At 52.0% G+C, this 18,696-nt stretch overlaps 9 protein-coding genes across 9 annotated transcripts; 6 read left to right on the top strand and 3 right to left on the bottom strand.

The window, feature by feature from the left end:
- Positions 1-603: 603 nt before the first annotated feature.
- HMPREF1120_07343 (cell division control protein 48) lies at positions 604-4,034 on the top strand. Its single transcript, XM_009161564.1, has 5 exons — positions 604-1,144; positions 1,197-1,224; positions 1,291-1,346; positions 1,403-1,652; positions 1,705-4,034. Exons 1-5 carry the CDS (start codon positions 1,095-1,097, stop codon positions 3,784-3,786), a joined length of 2,466 nt encoding a protein of 821 aa, XP_009159812.1. The 5' UTR covers positions 604-1,094; the 3' UTR covers positions 3,787-4,034.
- Positions 4,035-4,313: 279 nt separating this feature from the next.
- On the top strand, positions 4,314-5,925 carry HMPREF1120_07342 (uncharacterized protein). Its single transcript, XM_009161563.1, has 2 exons — positions 4,314-4,509; positions 4,562-5,925. The coding sequence occupies exons 1-2, from the start codon at positions 4,468-4,470 to the stop codon at positions 5,567-5,569; spliced, it is 1,050 nt and encodes a 349-aa protein (XP_009159811.1). The 5' UTR covers positions 4,314-4,467; the 3' UTR covers positions 5,570-5,925.
- Positions 5,926-6,095: 170 nt separating this feature from the next.
- On the top strand, positions 6,096-8,040 carry HMPREF1120_07341 (phosphomevalonate kinase). The gene has a single exon (XM_009161562.1). The coding sequence runs from the start codon at positions 6,174-6,176 to the stop codon at positions 7,722-7,724; it is 1,551 nt and encodes a 516-aa protein (XP_009159810.1). The 5' UTR covers positions 6,096-6,173; the 3' UTR covers positions 7,725-8,040.
- A 289-nt stretch (positions 8,041-8,329) lies between these two features.
- On the top strand, positions 8,330-11,160 carry HMPREF1120_07340 (uncharacterized protein). Its single transcript, XM_009161561.1, has 2 exons — positions 8,330-9,937; positions 10,009-11,160. The coding sequence occupies exons 1-2, from the start codon at positions 9,280-9,282 to the stop codon at positions 10,164-10,166; spliced, it is 816 nt and encodes a 271-aa protein (XP_009159809.1). The 5' UTR covers positions 8,330-9,279; the 3' UTR covers positions 10,167-11,160.
- Positions 11,161-11,688: 528 nt separating this feature from the next.
- Positions 11,689-11,916, bottom strand: HMPREF1120_07339 (uncharacterized protein; the record flags this gene model as incomplete). Its single annotated transcript, XM_009161560.1, has 1 exon — positions 11,689-11,916. The coding sequence occupies one exon, from the start codon at positions 11,914-11,916 to the stop codon at positions 11,689-11,691; it is 228 nt and encodes a 75-aa protein (XP_009159808.1).
- A 1,816-nt stretch (positions 11,917-13,732) lies between these two features.
- HMPREF1120_07338 (uridine kinase) lies at positions 13,733-15,169 on the bottom strand (the record flags this gene model as incomplete). Its single annotated transcript, XM_009161559.1, has 1 exon — positions 13,733-15,169. One exon carries the CDS (start codon positions 15,167-15,169, stop codon positions 13,733-13,735), a length of 1,437 nt encoding a protein of 478 aa, XP_009159807.1.
- Positions 15,170-15,524: 355 nt separating this feature from the next.
- Positions 15,525-16,988, top strand: HMPREF1120_07337 (uncharacterized protein). Its single transcript, XM_009161558.1, has 2 exons — positions 15,525-15,917; positions 15,969-16,988. Exons 1-2 carry the CDS (start codon positions 15,610-15,612, stop codon positions 16,576-16,578), a joined length of 918 nt encoding a protein of 305 aa, XP_009159806.1. The 5' UTR covers positions 15,525-15,609; the 3' UTR covers positions 16,579-16,988.
- A 311-nt stretch (positions 16,989-17,299) lies between these two features.
- On the top strand, positions 17,300-17,932 carry HMPREF1120_07336 (ribonuclease H2 subunit C; the record flags this gene model as incomplete). The annotated part of the gene is made up of 1 exon (XM_009161557.1): positions 17,300-17,932. The coding sequence occupies one exon, from the start codon at positions 17,300-17,302 to the stop codon at positions 17,930-17,932; it is 633 nt and encodes a 210-aa protein (XP_009159805.1).
- A 197-nt stretch (positions 17,933-18,129) lies between these two features.
- On the bottom strand, positions 18,130-18,666 carry HMPREF1120_07335 (uncharacterized protein; the record flags this gene model as incomplete). Its single annotated transcript, XM_009161556.1, has 1 exon — positions 18,130-18,666. One exon carries the CDS (start codon positions 18,664-18,666, stop codon positions 18,130-18,132), a length of 537 nt encoding a protein of 178 aa, XP_009159804.1.
- Between the last annotated feature and the right edge of the window lie 30 nt (positions 18,667-18,696).

Genomic DNA, 18,696 nt, shown 5'->3' with positions numbered 1-18,696 from the left:
TCAGATTTGGTACCCATACTGGTGCGGCCCCATAAACCCATTATTGAAAGGCATGATAGCGTCACAGGGCACTGCAGCCTGTGTTCTTGACCGTGATGGATTGTACTCCGAAGGTTGCCTTCAAGTATCTATTCAATCAAGTGCAAAAGCTGTGCATGAACACAACTGCGAGGAAGGTACCTAGATACGTAGACTATCTGGTGTTCAACATGTATTGTGCGGGTGTACTATTGTCACAGATACCACAATTGTTCTACTGGAGAGTCACTATTGCCCTCCTCATACCGAGTATTGATATCGGTTACAATAGGTAAGTGGTTACGGTGAATGTGTTGAGATCCGAGGCTCAAAGATGAGCAAGTCACCTTAGGTAGTGGCAGTGGCTCAGCCTTGTGGTCTGGGGAGCAATATCAGAACAGGGGACAAGTGAAGTACCAGTGACTGCACGATAAGGTTGTATGGAAGAGTTGAGTCGCCGTTCCTCAGTAGGACAGCCTGGCTGTGGTCAGCCTCGCCGCCAAAAGTAGAATAAAGATATCGAGCTTTGTGGCAATACTATTGTAGTAGAGATTTATTCTATTATTGTAGATTATTGCGTGCCTAATAGCAATAGTAATTTGAAGTTTCGATGCGCTTCTCTTTATTGCGGGCGGTACGGGTTTGCCGTCCACTACAGTACGGCCGCTGCCAGTGGCACTGCAGTGACAGCGACTCCAGGTTCAGGCGACAACGTGAAGACGCGGCGCGCGCAGCCTGAATCGCAGTGGCGGCAGGTCCAAGTTTGACCGTCATTTCAAAGCAGCCGCCAAGCCGCCTCAGCGTCGATGCGTCCTCAGCGACCTACATCACTCCCCGTTGCCTTCCAACAGCTTCAGACCTCCCTTACCTTTTGATACCTCTTGCTCTATCATCACTTTTTCCGTTCGAGGTTCTTCCCCCATCCGAAGTTCCTTGATCCCTCTCCGTCTCTTGTTTGCACTTGTTTTCCCATCTCCATAACCATCGCTTGTTCTGGGGATCGTAATCCCGGCAGCGGCCACCTCTTCTCAACCACCGAATAGCCCGCCATCTCAGATCCATCACTCCTAGACAAAATGTCTGCGGAACCTGATCACGCCCACCACAAGGGCAAAGTCAACCTACAGTACGTGAAAGAACTCGATGAAATCCTGAATCAACTGCTAACCCTGCTACAGTGATGCCTCCGGCGCCGAGAAGAAAGATGTGAGGACAACCCCGTCCACCAGTCGAGACAACGTGGCAAGACCAAACATACTGACCGATGTCCAGGAGCTCGACACTTCGACCGCCATCCTGAAGAAAAAGAAGAAGCCAAACTCGTTGATGTAAGTTGGACACACTGTGAGCTGCGATGAGCCGAAGGGCTAACAGATGACCGCAGCGTTACCGACGCCACCAACGATGACAACTCCATTATCGCGTTATCCAACAACACTATGGAAACATTGCAGCTTTTCAGAGGTGACACAGTGCTCGTCAAAGGAAAGAAACGTAAAGATACTGTCTTGATCGTTCTCGCCGATGACGACCTGGACGACGGAAGCGCGCGCATCAACCGAGTCGTCCGCCACAACCTGAGGGTCAAGCATGGCGATATCATCACGGTTCACCCGTGTCCCGACATCAAATACGTAAGTTTGCTTGCTCTGGTTGTTTCATACTTGAGACTAATTCCGTCCGCAGGCCAAGCGCATTGCTGTCCTCCCTATCGCCGATACCGTTGAAGGCCTCACAGGCTCCCTCTTCGACGTCTTTCTCGCTCCATACTTCCGTGAAGCATACCGACCCGTGCGACAGGGCGATCTTTTCACAGTCCGAGCTAGTATGCGACAGGTGGAATTCAAGGTCGTCGAGGTTGACCCGCCTGAGTATGGCATAGTTGCGCAAGACACCATCATCCACTGCGAGGGTGATCCGATTCAACGCGAGGATGAAGAGGGGAATCTCAACGAGGTCGGCTACGACGACATTGGTGGCTGCAGAAAGCAAATGGCACAAATCCGGGAACTCGTGGAGTTGCCCCTGCGCCATCCTCAGTTGTTCAAGTCTATCGGTATCAAGCCTCCGCGAGGTATCCTCATGTTTGGACCGCCCGGTACCGGTAAGACTTTGATGGCTCGAGCAGTTGCCAACGAAACCGGCGCCTTCTTCTTCCTGATCAACGGCCCCGAGATCATGTCAAAGATGGCTGGTGAATCAGAATCCAACCTCCGGAAAGCGTTCGAAGAGGCCGAGAAGAACTCTCCAGCCATCATCTTCATTGACGAGATTGACTCCATCGCCCCGAAGCGTGAAAAGACCAATGGTGAAGTGGAGCGAAGAGTCGTCTCGCAACTTCTTACCCTCATGGATGGCATGAAGGCTCGTTCCAACGTCGTGGTCATGGCCGCCACCAACCGACCCAACTCGATCGATCCAGCTCTCCGACGATTCGGCCGTTTCGACCGTGAGGTTGATATCGGTATCCCCGATCCGACTGGACGTCTAGAAATCCTCCAGATCCACACCAAGAACATGAAGCTGGCTGATGATGTCGACCTTGAATCGATCGCCGCCGAGACTCACGGTTATGTTGGCTCTGATATTGCGTCCCTCTGCTCCGAGGCAGCCATGCAGCAGATTCGTGAGAAGATGGATCTGATCGATCTGGATGAGGACACCATTGATGCCGAGGTCTTGGACTCGCTTGGTGTTACCATGGAGAACTTCCGATACGCCTTGGGCGTGTCCAACCCATCAGCACTTCGCGAAGTCGCCGTGGTCGAAGTTCCCAATGTTCGCTGGGACGACATTGGTGGTCTCGAGACCGTCAAGCGCGAACTCATCGAATCCGTCCAGTATCCCGTCGAACACCCCGAGAAGTTCCTCAAGTTTGGACTTTCTCCATCTCGCGGTGTCTTGTTCTACGGACCGCCTGGTACCGGTAAGACTATGCTTGCCAAAGCCGTCGCCAACGAATGTGCAGCAAACTTTATCTCAGTCAAGGGCCCCGAGCTTCTCAGCATGTGGTTTGGTGAATCTGAGAGCAACATTCGAGACATTTTCGACAAGGCCCGAGCTGCTGCACCTTGCGTGGTCTTCCTTGACGAGCTTGATTCTATTGCCAAGTCTCGTGGTGGTTCGGTGGGTGACGCTGGTGGCGCATCTGACCGTGTTGTCAATCAGCTTCTGACTGAAATGGACGGCATGACCTCGAAGAAGAACGTCTTTGTCATTGGCGCTACCAACAGACCAGAACAGCTTGACAACGCCCTTTGCCGACCTGGCCGTCTCGATACCCTTGTCTATGTTCCTCTTCCCGATGAAGCATCTCGCGCTTCTATTCTGAGAGCTCAGCTCCGCAAGACTCCTGTGGCCCCCGATGTCGACATCGATTACATTGCGAGCAAGACGCACGGCTTTTCCGGTGCCGATTTGGGCTTCATCACTCAACGAGCAGTCAAGCTTGCCATCAAGGAATCCATCAGTGCCGATATTGAACGCCAGAAAGAACGTGAAGCGGCCGGTGAGGATGCCATGGAATCCGACGATGTTGAGGAGGACCCAGTTCCCTGCCTGACCAGAGCTCATTTCGAGGAGGCCATGAAGGCTGCTCGCCGGTCAGTCAGTGACGTGGAAATCCGCCGATACGAAGCCTTTGCCCAAGCCATGAAACAGAGCGGCGGCAGCGCTTTCTTCAAATTCCCGTCTGCCGAGGAGACTGCCAACGCTGCCAACGGCAATGGCTTTGGTGAGGCTGGCAACGATGACAGCTTGTACGACTAATTGCCCGCGGTAGGGGAAGATCGTACCTTAGCACTCACTGGTTGGACAGTGCCCAGCATAACGGCCACCTGCATGTGTCTGAGAGGCGAGGCGCGACGGGTGTACTACCAGCACTTGCGGACGGAGACACAAGGATCCGGAGTCAGTGGTGGCCAGGTCCCATCTGCTCAAATGGTCCACAGAAATGTATTTTAAGTCTTAGAGAATGAAGTCCCGGCAGAATAGAATGCTTGAGAGGTCAATACTGGTCATTGCTGCTTCATGTCTTCCCTTTCGTGCCCATTAGTGTCGATTGGTGTACATTACCAGTAGTTCAAGGGATGTCGGCGTAGAGGAGTACACCGCCTAACCATTGTAATCTAGAATGGACACTGAACAAGTCCGCTGCCAGTGCGTGACCAGCTTTTCGTGGTGTTGACGGCGCAGTCCCCAGTTGGTCGAGTTCAATGGTCGGCGGAGGAAAATTAAACATTATTACTGGACCCGCTGCGGTTCCCGGCGTCGCCGCCTGATTATTACATACATCCTTTTTATCACTCCTTTGTCTTCCAGTCCGCCTCCTCCATCACATCACTTATCACCGCATTGCAACGACCTCTCTTTGAGCCGATTGCTACCCTCGAGCTCACATCTTCATATATCCTCCCGCGGCTCTGGGTCGGCAGTGCCGAACGAGACACCATGAGTATCTCCGCGCGCTTGCTGCGCCTGGCACGGCCCAAGGTATGAGAAACAGACCTCTCCCTGTATACAACATAATTCTAAATGGATGCAGCGATTCCTGTACTCGATGAGCCTGTCGACAGGAGCCAGCTTGATCACGCTTTCCCTACTTCTCAACAAACTCGCCGGTCTCTACGGTATCCTTGCACTTTTGACGGGTTATGAACTATCGCCGTTCCAGCTGAGCATGTACATTTATTCCCTCATCGCCTTAGTCCTGACCGCCTACCTTTCGCCGCACATTCGAAAGCAGTCGCCCTTGCAATGTCTAGCGCTAGCTTGGTTCTACATCCTCGATAGCATAATCAACATGGCGTACACAGCGGCCTTTGCCTTGACGTGGTTTTTGGTCCTGGCGCAACACGATGGTGGTCCGTCGGACAAGGCAGGCCCTGGGGCAGCTACAATGGAGGGAGCGAGCGGCTTCACCGACCCGAAATACAATGTCAGCCGGGTCGAGGTCGTGGCTAAACCTCAGTCCGGAATTACCGGTGGACAAGATGCCGTTGCGGCTGGAGTGCCTGCAGCGGGACCAGCGGGAAGCGGGAGCAATGGCGCATTGCAACAGGCGGTCATGGGCACGGAAAACATGAACAGCATCGGCATCATGATCACGCTCTGGACCATCCGGGCGTACTTCTGCCTGATCATGCTCGCCTTCGCCCGCATGGTTATCCGTCAACACATCGCCGCCAACGGTCTCAAGTCCTCCAGCAACAACACATATACTTCCGCGTCGCCAGACTCGAGTCTTGCGGAGAATCCCTTCTCCGAGTCCAAGCCCGAAGGACGTGGCTGGAGCGGGAAACTGGGTCGGATCATGATCAGCATTGGACGCAGTTACTGGCTAGGAAGCGATGACGACGACAGCTGGATGTACAACATGAAGTTTCGCAAGAGTACGGAACTGGGAACTATGCTCAACAAGATCGAGTCTGGACCGACCGAGAGGGAACGCCGCAGAAGATCCGGAACCGGTCCGCCTGCTCTAGCTACGGGCGTGGTATCGGCCAAAGAAGGTGGTGGTATGACCTTACAAGTACCGACTCAGAATTTCTGAGCTCGTGAATCGTGTGAGTTGGTAAAGGATTGTACTCTTCTGTTGGGGGATGTAATACTACCAAAGAGAAAGAGAGGGCCAAGGAGCCATTCCTATATTACCAAGGACGGATTCTCGGGCACAGCCAGGGGCGTTTGTGTTGTACACTACCTGTTTTAGGCGTAAGGTGGTCGATATTATATAGGTAATGATGGTTGCTGTCTATCTCTGGAATCTAACAGGGCACAAGGCGGAGAGCGTTGTCGCCAGGGAATCAGTCAATATACAAATACTTCATGCACTCCTGACAGGATAATCTTATAAGCACATCATTGGGTAGTACTATACCACGTTCTTTTAGCAGAGTAATGGTCAAGGCATTCAGTTTGGTGCCTTACTAGGATATCTAGGTATTTATTTGGTGGTACTAGTTGTGGTTGCGAGGCAGCATAATAAAACGGGATGGTGTGTGTCTGTCAGTCACGCAAAATCCTGTGGAAACAAGCGCCGCCTTCGTGTCAGACCCGAATATTTTCTTCCTCATCAGGGGCTCTCCTGTGTTGAGGTCTCCTGCAGAAAGTGTTTAATTGTCTGCTTCGACGGGAATTCAACTTTTCAGAATCAGATGCCGCCAACGGAGGCGATGGCCGTGGCCGCGTCGGCACCCGGCAAAGTCCTTTTCGCCGGCGGATTCCTGGTCCTTGACCGCAAACATACAGGTCTGGTGTTCGGCCTCAATGCCCGGATCCACGTCCACGTTCAACCGTTAGGTTCAGAAGAGGCCACCATAAGGACGAGAACGGCGAATACTACTAGTACTGTGCTGGTGAAATCTCCTCAATTCCTTGACGCCAGCTGGCTGTATGAGGTGTCTGAGCACAAGTCTGAGGGTCAAGATCAGCAGGCACATGCCAGTGACGGCGTGGCCGTCAATGTACGCCAGATCCAAGATGACTCAGACTACACGCAAACAGCCAACAAGTTCGTCGAAACGACGCTGCTGTATGTCTTGACGTACCTCGCACATGTCCCGACGGGGAGGCGGCCCAGGACAGATTTGAAGATCACCATTTTGGCGGATAATGACTACTATTCTCAACCTACGGAGTCGTCGTCGTCGTTGTCTGATCTATCTGCCAGTGGTACTACCACCACCTTCAGCAATTTTGGAGTCAAACTGAGCGACGCTCACAAGACGGGACTGGGCTCATCCGCCGCGCTGGTTACAGCCCTGGTCTCCGCGTTGCTTGTGTTTCATGGCGCCGCTGCTGCTAAGCGGCAGTCGTCCAAGAGTATTGGGGCTGCCGAGCTTGACCTTGACCACCGAATCATCCACAATCTAGCCCAGGCCGCTCACTGCGCAGCTCAGGGCAAAGTCGGATCTGGGTTCGACGTCGCGGCTGCCGTGTACGGGTCTTGTCTGTACCGACGGTTCACGCCTACGATCCTAGAGGCCGTCGGAGAGCCTAGTACTCCTGGATTCGGCGAACGGCTACACCGATGTGTCGACGATCTGGAGCTGGACTCGGGCCGTCAATGGGACGTCGAGGTGGCTAGGCAGGTGGTGCAGATCCCAGACGATTTGGTGTTAGTCATGTGCGATGTCGACTGTGGCTCGGAAACACCGGGGATGGTGCGCAAGGTGCTTCAGTGGCGTAAGGAACGTGCCCAAGAGGCCGAAATACTGTGGAATGCGCTGCAGCAGGGGATGGATGACTTGTGTCGAGAATTAAAGCGGTTGGCTGGGACGATATCGACATCGTTCGCCGCTGCTGCTGGTAAGGATGGTGGTGAGGGGGGTAATGGTGAGGATGCAAAGTTCAAAGACCTGGCGGATATTCTCTTGACCATCCGCAGTCTGGTCAGAGAAATGTCGGCCAGATCTGGTGTCCCTGTGGAACCGCCCGTTATCACGGAGTTGCTGGACTTTTGTACGGCTTTGCCAGGTGTCGTTGGCGGTGTTGCCCCTGGTGCGGGCGGGTATGATGCCGTCGCGTTGCTGGTCAAGAACGATCCACAGGTTGTGCGGCACCTTCATGACCGTTTGGATGGTTGGAGGAGTCGAGATGGTGGTTCTACTGGTGCCACGATCGGGAAGGTCAGGCTGTTAGGGGTGAAGCAGGAAAAGGAGGGAGTCAGGTTGGAAGACGGCGCGGTGTACAGAGGTTGGGTGTGATGGTGCAGGAGTGAGCGAAAAAGAGAATATGTTGAGAAGAGGTTAACAACACTGGGAGATTCTACTGTCTAATCGATCATCGCATGGGTTGGTGTTGGACTGAGCAATCGGAGTCTGAAAATAGCAAATTTCGTGCTGGACAGTTTGTCGGTGCCCTTCACGTGCCGTGGATGTGGTATGATTTCTGTTTACTTTTGCCTGATCTTGAAAGAACCTCAGCCTCGTGATTTTCGGGCTTGCGGCTGAGGATGCTATAGTTTACAGCTGAATATCATCCTGCTTGGATCGGGGCTTAATTGTCCTGATGTTCATCACATGGCACCCCAAAGAGGGCATCTAGATTTCGGCCTTTTAGATCGTACCGGACCTGCAGGAAAATCTGGTTCAGGGGCACCGGAGGGAGGTTCAGCTGCTTCTCTGTGCATGATACTGTCGTGCGGGAGCCTAGCATCTGGTGTCTAGACTTCAGCTCGTAAAGTACCTGGGTACCTGGGAAGCATTCCCATGTACCTAGATACCTAAGGTAGGAGTGACAGTGACATATGCCCCCGAAACAGACATTTCGCAGCCCCAGGCTCCTAACTTAGTTCCCCGGAGTTCACCTTCTTGTTAGGCGTGCTTGTTGACAGTTAGGGAAGTCCAGGTACCTACGCGACAGGTAGACCCGACAGACGCGGGTACCTGAACTTGAAGTGCCTGGTACAGTACGCACCTGTGGCTGCCAGCGGCCAACTCCACATGCTCCTCCTCCACCATCATCGATGTGGTCGTCTATCAAAAGAACCGGCGCCGCACCCCATATTGCTGTCATGTCTCATCTTCCAGTATCATGGACACCGGTGACAGCCTCCATGTCACTGATCTATTCGATTTGTTCAAATGCACCGGCGATTCCGAGCACGCACTCTGTTGCTAAATTGATCTAGCTACTCCTCGCCCCTTTGTGACCCCGGGCGGCCGCCAATTCAAATTCAAATTCACCGTCGACTTCGAGTTGGCAGTGGCAGCTACCACTACGTTGCCGTCTAACCGCATCAGACCAACAAATCTGCCGCAGTCGCCGGCGCTCCCCCGGCCCTGCATCCATTATTGCTACCGCCATCCATCCTCCATCCACCCACCACGCACCCACCCACCCATCGTCTACCCATCCATCGTTGTCCCATCAAGCGATCGATCCCGTCCGAGTCCATCACCACCCATCCGATCAATTCCTCCCGTCATCGAACCCTCCGAGTCCTTTGGTTCATCCCTCCTGCTCTGCCAAGTAGCTCCGTTTCTGTTACTCCCTCACGTCGCCGCATCCTAGACCAGTCCTCAATTCCAGTACCGGCTGCGCTAGCCAGTCAGTCCTCCTTGGACCCTGAACGTTCTGCAAACACGAAGACCTTTCGACTATTTGTCTCGACATCCTGTTTCTTTCTGGTGTAAATTTGGGCGCAGTCCACCCTTGCCATTCGCTTCATGCTCGATTGCCCGCCCTGTACACTCTGCGTGACTGAGGGTTTCTGTTTCTGCTTAACCCACTTGAAGCAACACTGCGCCGTTGGAGGCAATGAATCCAAGTGGTCTTACCGAGCAAGCCGACCAAGTCTCGACGGACACACGCTCAATAGCGCAACACACTCCGCAACAGCAAGAACAACCACCGCCGCATTCACAGGACCTCCTGCCCTCTCCTGCGGTCGAGATGTCTAGCCTTCCTTCAGACCCTGCCGTTTCTGACTCGTATGTTCATCCTTCTTCCGAATCATTTGCGACTTCGGATGCTCGCCGATCATCTTTGCCACCAGTCGCCGGACCTGTCAGAATGGACACCAGCGCCGCGATTGATCAGTCGATAAACCCGCCTCCGCCGCCTCCGTCAATTCCAGAAACTCAACCAGTGACCAGAACCTTTTCTACCGCCATTGGACCCTCGTCCGATTCTCCAGTCGTCGCCCCCAAAGATAGCGAAACGACAGGTCCCGTACTGACTGTGACTCTACTGTTGACATCGGGAGCGCGGCATCCATTCAGACTAGATGGAAAATACTTGACAAAACGCAACGTTGATGTGGCGAACAACGACCCTTTTAACCTGAGTGTCTACAAACTCAAGGAATTGATTTTGCGCGAATGGCGCGAAGAGTGGGAGGCCAAACCAAGCAGCCCCAATTATATCCGGCTGATTAGCATGGGCAAGTTGTTGGATGACAAGGCATCGCTGAAAGGTAGGTGATCCTTTTCTCTTGGTTGATGAAATATGCTGTCAAGCGGTACTGACCTGTTCACTTTGGTTCAGACTATAAATTCGGTGCCGACTCGCCCAACGTTCTCCATATGACCATCAAACCACAGGATTATGTCGAGGAAGAAGACGCCAAGGGCGGCAAAGCCAACTACACAAACCCTCAAGAGTCGGAGCGCAGGAGTCCCGGCTGTCGTTGCGCTATTATGTGATAAGGTCCATCGATCTGGATATATCTCTCCTCCCGTGGTCAATTACGAACATGGTTTCATCTGAGTGATTGAAGATACAACGACAACACCTGGCCACGCATACGGAGACAGATCCGCGATGCAATTAAGAGAGTTGTAGGAAGCAAATCTGTCAGCTTGGGACATTTTTGTTTCTCAGGAGGGAAAGCATGGACGGAAAGTCGCTTCTCTACAGCTGAATTCACCCGCAGTTTTCCACGATTGGGGGGCCATGGGGCGCGGCATGGTCGCATTACTTTCCTTATATCGGCGCGGCGTTGGTGGTGAAAAGGTCCAATATGATTTCTTTTGTTCTTCATTTCTCTTACCTGGCGTTGGACCTTTCTGGAATGGGGCGTCCATATATGGCTGTATTCTTTGGAGGGCTTTTACTTTTGATGTTTGTTGTGGCTGGGTTTTTCCTCATTTCGAGCTGAGGCAATGAAGAAAGACATGGCCAACTTGAAGGGCGATGTTGTTATTATTCCTTGGTTGGCAGCAGTACTATCATGACCTTGATTTATAAAACTTTACTCTGCCCTTCTTGGCCAATGTTAACAGGAAAGGAAGGGGAGAAAGAAGACAGAAGAAGGGAAGGAAAGCCGTTCGTGTCAATGTTTGAGTGACACCCAAAGATGGGCCGGAGAAGACCAGGACCACAAGACGATGGCAGGAACTTGAACTTTTTGAAAGGTGGAATTGGAATCGGACTGTCAAGCCTAGGTATATTTAGATGCCGGGGTGATCAGAGATGAATTTGAAGAAACTTGAACAACTTTGAAGCAAGAGATGGCTCTGGTCCGCTCTGTTCTGTTTTCCTTTCTACTGGGCCTAGGGATATCCTTAAACAACTCGTAGGTACTACAATCCAGGAGGCAAGGTAATGGGTACCTGATAAAAGCGAGACCAGTAACTGCCAGTATAAAGTGTCGTTTGATCCACGTACCTAGGTAGGGAGAAGTTGTTGCAGCACAGGTATATGGTAGGTAGGTAAAGTACGGTACCTCCTGTATCTCGCTTATATTAGGGTTCTCTTTGTTCGGTCCTTTATTGGCGTTTTCCTACGATCTCTGAATCTGGGGCTTGCTCCGGTATTGAGTTCTACGTGAGCTTATGCCGATATCCCCCGTTTCGGTTGAGCCCATCTTGAAGAAGCTGGTGGCACAACTCGACTGCCAATGGACGAAGAGGTAGGTCGTGGCATTGAGTTCCATTACCCCCATCACTCTGCGGGCCCCTCAAGTATCGATTGAATCGGGAGAAAACAGTAGAAGTACATTAAGTAGGGTATTGCACCGCGGCGGTAGCTGTGCGTTTATTCAGCTGCAGTGACTGCAATGTTGAGGCTCCCGTCCGTTGTATAACGCAAGGCAGTAGTGTGGTGTAGTGTAGCATAGCATAGCATAGCGTAGCATTTGTCTATCACTATTTGACCGAACTGAACTGAATTGAACTCGCAGCGGCAGTACAAGTCCATACAGTACAGTAATAGTAGGTAATTTCTCTACCACTTCCCCATGCCCAGTTTCCGCTCCATCTCATCCGTCCACCCAACAGCCTGGCCATCACCACCAGTCGACAAACCCAAACGCAAACCATCTTGACCCTGATAGACATCTTCCCAGGTGATTTCGGTGTCGCGACCCGTCAAAATCTCCTCGTGCACACGGCCAGGGGCACCGAGCACCGTGGGGCGGAACGAGTCGGCCTCGCGCACCATCTTCAACTCCATGCCGCGACGTAATGGCTCGGCGATGCCGAAGTTGCGTCGTAGCAGGTTCATCCGTGTCGATTCTTGGGTTGCTGTCCATTGCGCGAGTCGGGCTTCGAGCGGGTGTGTCGATGTGATTTTGCTGGTGGTCTCGTTGTCATTGTCCGTGGCTAGTAAAGATGATCGCAGGGTGTCGTGAACGCCGGGGGCCGATGGCGCGCCGCGGTCAAGAAGTGTGGTTTTAGAGGAGGAGCTGCTCGATAGTTTGCTTGTGCTGGTGTTGGTTGTGCTGGTTGCGTGCGAGGATGGGGGAGCCACGCGGAGAGACTGGTGTTTTCGTCAGCATGGAGAGTGTTTTGGATTGGAATGAATGGTACAGGGAGAAGGGGCAATGATAGTGGGAGGGTGATAGGTGTGGCTGAATGTGTGAAATAGTGATGAACCTACCATTGTGATTTTAATCCTTCTACTCGGGAAAGAGACTAGAGCAGGTGAATGGGAGTGGTGAGGTGAGATAGATGGATAGATGGATAGAACACGACAAGAGTCGGTCGTAAATGGATGTTGCGGCGGTCGCTGTAGTAGTAGCCGAGCTTGATCTTCAGACTGTAGCCGTAAGGGGGACGGTCCGAAAGGAGCGTGGTGTTCAGGGCTTCAAGGTTGAACCGTAGCCGTTTCTGGTCGCAATTCGATGAAGTCGGTCCTCAACTCTAGACGCTTGATGGATCCCAGGTAGCACAGCTGTCTGGCTGTATTGGCTTGGGTTGTTAAGAGATAACGTCCTGACGGAGGACAACGGGGCTCAAACTGATGCTCTCGCCGTAGCCGCGGTTAAGCTGGAATAGTACAGGAATGCGTGGTTTGGAGAAGAGTGGTTGTATCTTGAAGTCGATTGTAATATCCGCAGGCGCAGGCATGAGAAGGTGTCGCGTCTCCTCGCAACCAATCAGACAGTGCCAATGGTCGATGATAGTATGATTGCGCTTGGCGCTTAAATACTCCTCTGAATCTTATCCGAGCCATATACGGTCAAGCACATAGTCCGGTCACTGTAATTTGCCCCCTGACGGCTTCTCACGTAGGTACTATTGGTTGATATATCATCCCTATTCCTTCCTGGTCGCTGTAGTCGTATAGTTGGTACCTAGTATCCTCCTGCAAATGTATCTCACTCTATCTAAGAAGCCTCAGATGATCCTCTTGCAACGAAAGGGGGGAACTCTGCACTTGCCACGCACGCGAGATACGACCGACCGGCGTAGGCCAACCATGGTCGATTGCGTCGCGAGCCTGAGGAAGTCTAGCATTGCCCACAACTCACCCACTGCCAGACTTCGCTCTTCTTTGCTTAGGATTGCACGGGGTATGCTATCCATTGCCAGGGGGCGTTTATGCGCCCTCCAGTTCTCGTGCCAATGCCCTGTTCCACTCTCAAATTCCACGTATTCAATCGCTTCAGGTACACTGATGTAGGATGCCAGTGGTGTAACTGGTCCAACACTTGGGCAAGGATGAGGGATATTGCATTCAGCTCTGCTCGTAATCTGGTGCGGCGCCAAATACCTGCGACCAATAACAGGATGAAACGCTCCAGCACATCGGCAGAGTGGTGCTTTTGCACGAACAATGCATTGCATTGGCCTGTGCCTGTGCCTGCTAGTCCACGAGTGCCATAGACAGATAGAGTATCGGATGGCTTTGCGGCGGCTTTCCGGCGGCTTTCCAATATATTGCTCTGCTCTGGTCTTGATGAGGTGGGCTCGAGCAATGAGGCAGTTGTCGCGGTCATTGAGACTTTGAGAGATCTCGGAAAGGTGACCGTTTCGTGAACGCCGGGCTAGCAGCCAAAATACCTTTCCTCAATCCATCGTTTCTCATTGTCTTCCACGACGTTCGCGGCAATGACCTTGATTTTGGGAAAGACAGTCATTAGCCTCTTCAACCCGCGTTTCCCAGCCAGGCAGGTGACAAAGACAATCCGCTTCTCAGCAACACCATGGTCGACAAGAACTTTAACCGCCATTAGAGCGGCTCCACCATTTGGCATCTGCGGATCGACCAACATGACCGTCTCATGCTCGTCTATATCCGGGAACAATTTCAGATAGTGCAACTCGGGTTCTCCAGTGCGAAGGTTCGACTGGATCAGGAGGCGGCCGGTCAAACAATCGGGAAGAGTTCTCTTCAATCCGGTTTCCATACAACTTCCGCCTCTCAAAATGACGACAGCAGAGACCTTGCCGGCGGACTTCAACCCGGAATATCTGCAACCTTGTGGTGTGATGACATCGGTGGATACGTAATTATGGCAATCAAGGGCCTTTTCGATCAACAACGCGGCAAGTCTGTCGAAGTAGAAGATAAAGTCGATCTGGCTGGTCACCGGATTCCGTAGAATGGTCGACACTCCAGTGATTTGTGGCTTTCCGGCAAGGATGATTGCATTGTCCGAAAGCGTGTAATCTTCGATCTGCTGACCTAGCCTCTCCAGTTCTGCGTTATGCCTTATCGACTTCTCCTTTAGTATATGCCGTATTTGGTTGACGATCATCTCAATGGCCATTTTATTTTGCATTCCTCGAGGAACGATGAGATCGGCCGCCTGTTTCTGTGGCTCAACATAGCGCTGAAAGACCGGCTTGACAAAAGCGAACCACTGTTTGATGGTGCCTTCAATAGTCCGACCCCGTTCACGAACGTCCCGAACAATTCGCCTCGACAGACATAGGTCTGCGTCCGCTTCCACAAAGATTTTCATATCCAGCATCTCCAGAACTCTGGGGTCGTGTAAGGCCAGGATTCCTTCTAGTACGATGACATGCGGCGAGTATATTGAAAGAGTTCGGTCTAGTCTTTGATGCTCTTGAAATGAATAGATGGGGATGTCGGTTCTCTTTCCTTGTTTCAGGTCTCGTAGTTTTTCCACCAGAAGGTCGAGATCTATCGAGCTTGGCGAATCCAGATCGTATTCGTTCCTGTGAGCCGCCGCATTTTGCTCCGGCGTTAAGGATTTGTAGAATGAATCGATGGACAAAATGATCACCCAGGGAAGGTTCAGAGACTGGACAATTTCCACAGCAAGACTGGTCTTTCCGGACCCTGAGGATCCAGCTATCCCAATAATGCTCACGTCCGCCCAAGGCGGAGAATAATGTGCATGATGCGTGTCATCAGTGTTTGTTGCCGTCGCGGTAGTCGCAGTAGTCGTTCCACTTGTTGCTTTCTGTGCAGAGGCTATCACAGATGATCTTCTGAGGTCATTAAGCCCCGACATCGTGGTGTGGGATTTCTGGCAGGGTGTGTTGGTCGACCTATCCCTCAGTATGCAAGTCGTGTAGGGAACTTCGTAGCCACCAATGATACTACAAGGGAAAAAAGCCAAATATGCCCTACCCTGTAAGCAACAAGGCTGGAAGTCTCCCAAACGTTCCAGTGAGGGATAGTGACGCCCAATCTCCCTCAGTCATGCAAAGTGGGAAGTGATATATGGATTTTGAGCTGCTCGCGTGTCCAGAGTATCGTCTGGACGTCAATATTGGAGTTGTGATGTCGTTGGAGATTGTCGATGCCAGTGGTAAAAAAAGGTCGCGGATTGGAGAAACAATTTTCCTCCGCAAATGCGGCAGATCTTCGGCGGCTCCATGTTCCTGCGTCTATCTTCGAGAGACTCTTGCCAAAAAGTTACGCTTATGATACAAACGACCCTACCATGAAATGGACCTGAGTAGTCTATCCTCCAACTGGAAGAAATTACAGGCCTCTCTCCAAACGACCGAGAAGAGTCGAGACACTCCGAAAGCTGTGACCCAACATGGAGTGAAACGAAAGCGCCAACAACCACCTACCTCCTCCAAGCCACCTGCGCAGGTCTCGAACCAAACAAAAAAACCACAATTTGGGAAGACAATGGCGCAGGAGGGACATTCTTCAATTAAAGAGTTGGAAATCAAAAATGGGATTCCCCTTCCTAGACTACCAGATCGTGCAACCGCTGAGAGTGTGAATGCTGGGCTTTCTCCTTCGTTAGTTCATACCCGCACCTGTTTACTTACATCTGGCTAATGGGTTCGCAGGGTGGAAGTGGGAAAGTATGTTGCCATTGACTGCGAGATGGTTGGCGTAGGTCCAAACCCAGGGAGACAATCCGCGCTGGCTCGTGTGAGCATTGTGAACTACAATGGTGATCAAGTCTATGATTCATACGTCATTCCCGTGGAAACTGTTACAGACTGGAGAACACATGTTAGCGGGATTGCTCCTAAGCACATGAAGCATGCACGTCCGCTCGCCGAAGTTAGAGCAGATGTGGAACGAATCCTCAAGGATCGCATCATCGTCGGACATGCCATTCGACACGACCTGGAGGCTCTAATGTTAACTCACCCGAAACGAGATATCCGCGACACGGCTCGTCACCTGCCATATCGGAAGCTAGCCGGTGGTGGCTCTCCACGACTGAAGATACTTGCATCAGAGCTGCTTGGCTGTACTATTCAAGAGGGCGAACATTCCAGTATCGAGGATGCTCGGGCAACCATGCTCCTTTTCCGAAGAGACAAGGCTGCTTTTGACCGGGAACATGCAAAAAAGTGGCCCGCTCGGCCTGTCGCCGAATCGCAAGAGTCTCCCAATGGCTCGGAAAAGCCTCGCAAGCCCACCAAAAAGAAGAAAAAGAAACGATGATCAGCGACACGCCAAAAAGTGACTGTGTACATTATTGCAGACCTGTCTGCTGGAAGAGGTCACAAAACAATCTGACTATTTGCCTAGGGGGCACCATTATCATTCCCCAACTCCTCGCGAGTTGTTCCGCCAAACGATAGTGACTCGGGACTAGGCGTGGCAGTCAGTTACATCCCAGCATCCTCAACTGTGTCGAACCTTGGCCCTGGCAAGCATTCTCTGAGCAAGAGGGATGAGCGTATCTTTCGCCTTGGGGCTGGACTGGCAGAGAGGGGAGGGATGCGACTGTTCTAGGAGTTTTTGTCTGCTTATGGCGCTATTTGCCGGCGCTTCTGATACCCCACGCTTCTGACGCATTTTGTATGAATAAATTCCTAATGTGATCTTTGATTCTGCAGTAGGCGTTTCTTCTCATCCTCCATTCCGCATTTCCAACATCTATAGGTGGATACTCCTGGCAGCGATTCACAAGACTAGGTGATTAATATACCATCGTGGAAACCGGGGTCGGCTGGGGATCTAATCTAATCTCCAAACCATTAGGTGCTATCTCCGACGCGTCGCGTCTGCTGCAGGGTCCAGGCTCGAAGTGGGACGCGTTGGCGACGCGACTTCTTACCCAGACCCAGCAGTACAACGTTGTAGTATCATTCTATCAGCACTGGATGACCCGAACATCATTGTTGCCAGAATCTGTTGCGATCATCTGCGTGCTGGCATCATGCTCGCGTTGAAACGACCCCAGGACGGGTTAGATAGTTGTACCGTCAATGTTTTACCCTGCCGCATTCATCATGATGGTCCTACCAAAGTGACCAAGAGGTATTGGTGTCCGCAGATCGAAAAAGGTACTTCAACCCCTTCAAGTTTGAACAGACTTGCTAGCAGATCATCTGTACTTATCCCTCAACAGACGGTACCCGAACTGCCTATTTTCGTGGTCGGAAACTGCGAGGCAGGGTGCTACAGTTGCCAGCCGGATATCAAGGTAAGTTGCTCAACGCAAATCTCGCGCGAGTTCAACATTGAAGGCGTGTCAGGAGTCGTCGCGAAACCTACCAATCAACTTGTACAAACCTTGAAAGATAATTCAAGACCTACGTACACAACAGTAGACGACGATATTCAAATTCAGGACAACGACGATGAGCCCGCCGAGCCAGTTACAGTGCTAGAAGGACTCTCTTCGTTCGATGAGGTGGTTGTCTGGGGTCATGATCAGGTCCCTGCACCTGACGATGCATTTGCAAAAGGTTTCAATGAGTGGATAGAATTCGCCCAAGCCATCCATGGCAGACCGGACAAGCCAACCCAGCAAGGACTGGAAGACGATACTTCCCAACCCAATGCTTGAAGTGCAGCAACCACACGAAGCACGACACGCCAATATATGAGACAAGTCCAATACTCCAGTTCCCCCTGGATCGGAGCAGACTTTCACGCAGTGAGATGCAACCCAAATCCACTCTAAGAGAAGAGAAGCCCTGCGGTATGGCAGTGTTGTCCGAAGCGCGGCACTGCATGCAGAACAGCTCGTTCTCCGGCCTTTACTCAGGTATCGTCCGAGGAACGAACAATCTGGGCCCGGGTAAAGTCTTTCTTTGACTTTGACCATTCCTGCTTCAGCTGGAGATACCTTTCTGAGCTGGTACATCTTCTCCAATACTCCTTGAAGATTTCACTGGCCTGCTCCTTCTCCCTCCGCTTGCCGTCGAGATCCTCTTCGGTCCAGTTGGGCAGCTGTTTCCCATCGTCGTCGTATTTTCGACCTCCCTTATGATTCGCGTACCGGCGCGCACGAGTCATACCCATCTGAATGAATTTCCGAGTCATGTCTGCACCGACAAAGTCGCCTCGTTCGAGATAGGACTCGAATATCGACCACAAAGCCTCGGCCGATTTACGTGCGATGGGAACAGTCCGGAATGCCCAGTACGGCAGGATGAGGCTCTTATATGGCTCGAATGACAAGACGCCCATCTCGCCTCGGGCAATCTGATATGAATAACACAGCTCATGATCTTTCAAGGCTGGTGCTTCTAGCGGCGGGTTTGGTGGGACCAGGCTTTGCTCGGTAGCCTTTGGCATCTCGTAATCAACATGGAATCATACTGCGCA

Source organism: Exophiala dermatitidis (assembly GCF_000230625.1).
Source record: "Exophiala dermatitidis NIH/UT8656 unplaced genomic scaffold supercont1.6, whole genome shotgun sequence".
NCBI classification, from domain to species: domain Eukaryota; kingdom Fungi; phylum Ascomycota; class Eurotiomycetes; order Chaetothyriales; family Herpotrichiellaceae; genus Exophiala; species Exophiala dermatitidis.
Note: the sequence above shows the minus strand (reverse complement) of the source record. Positions and strands in the feature narration are given on the sequence as shown.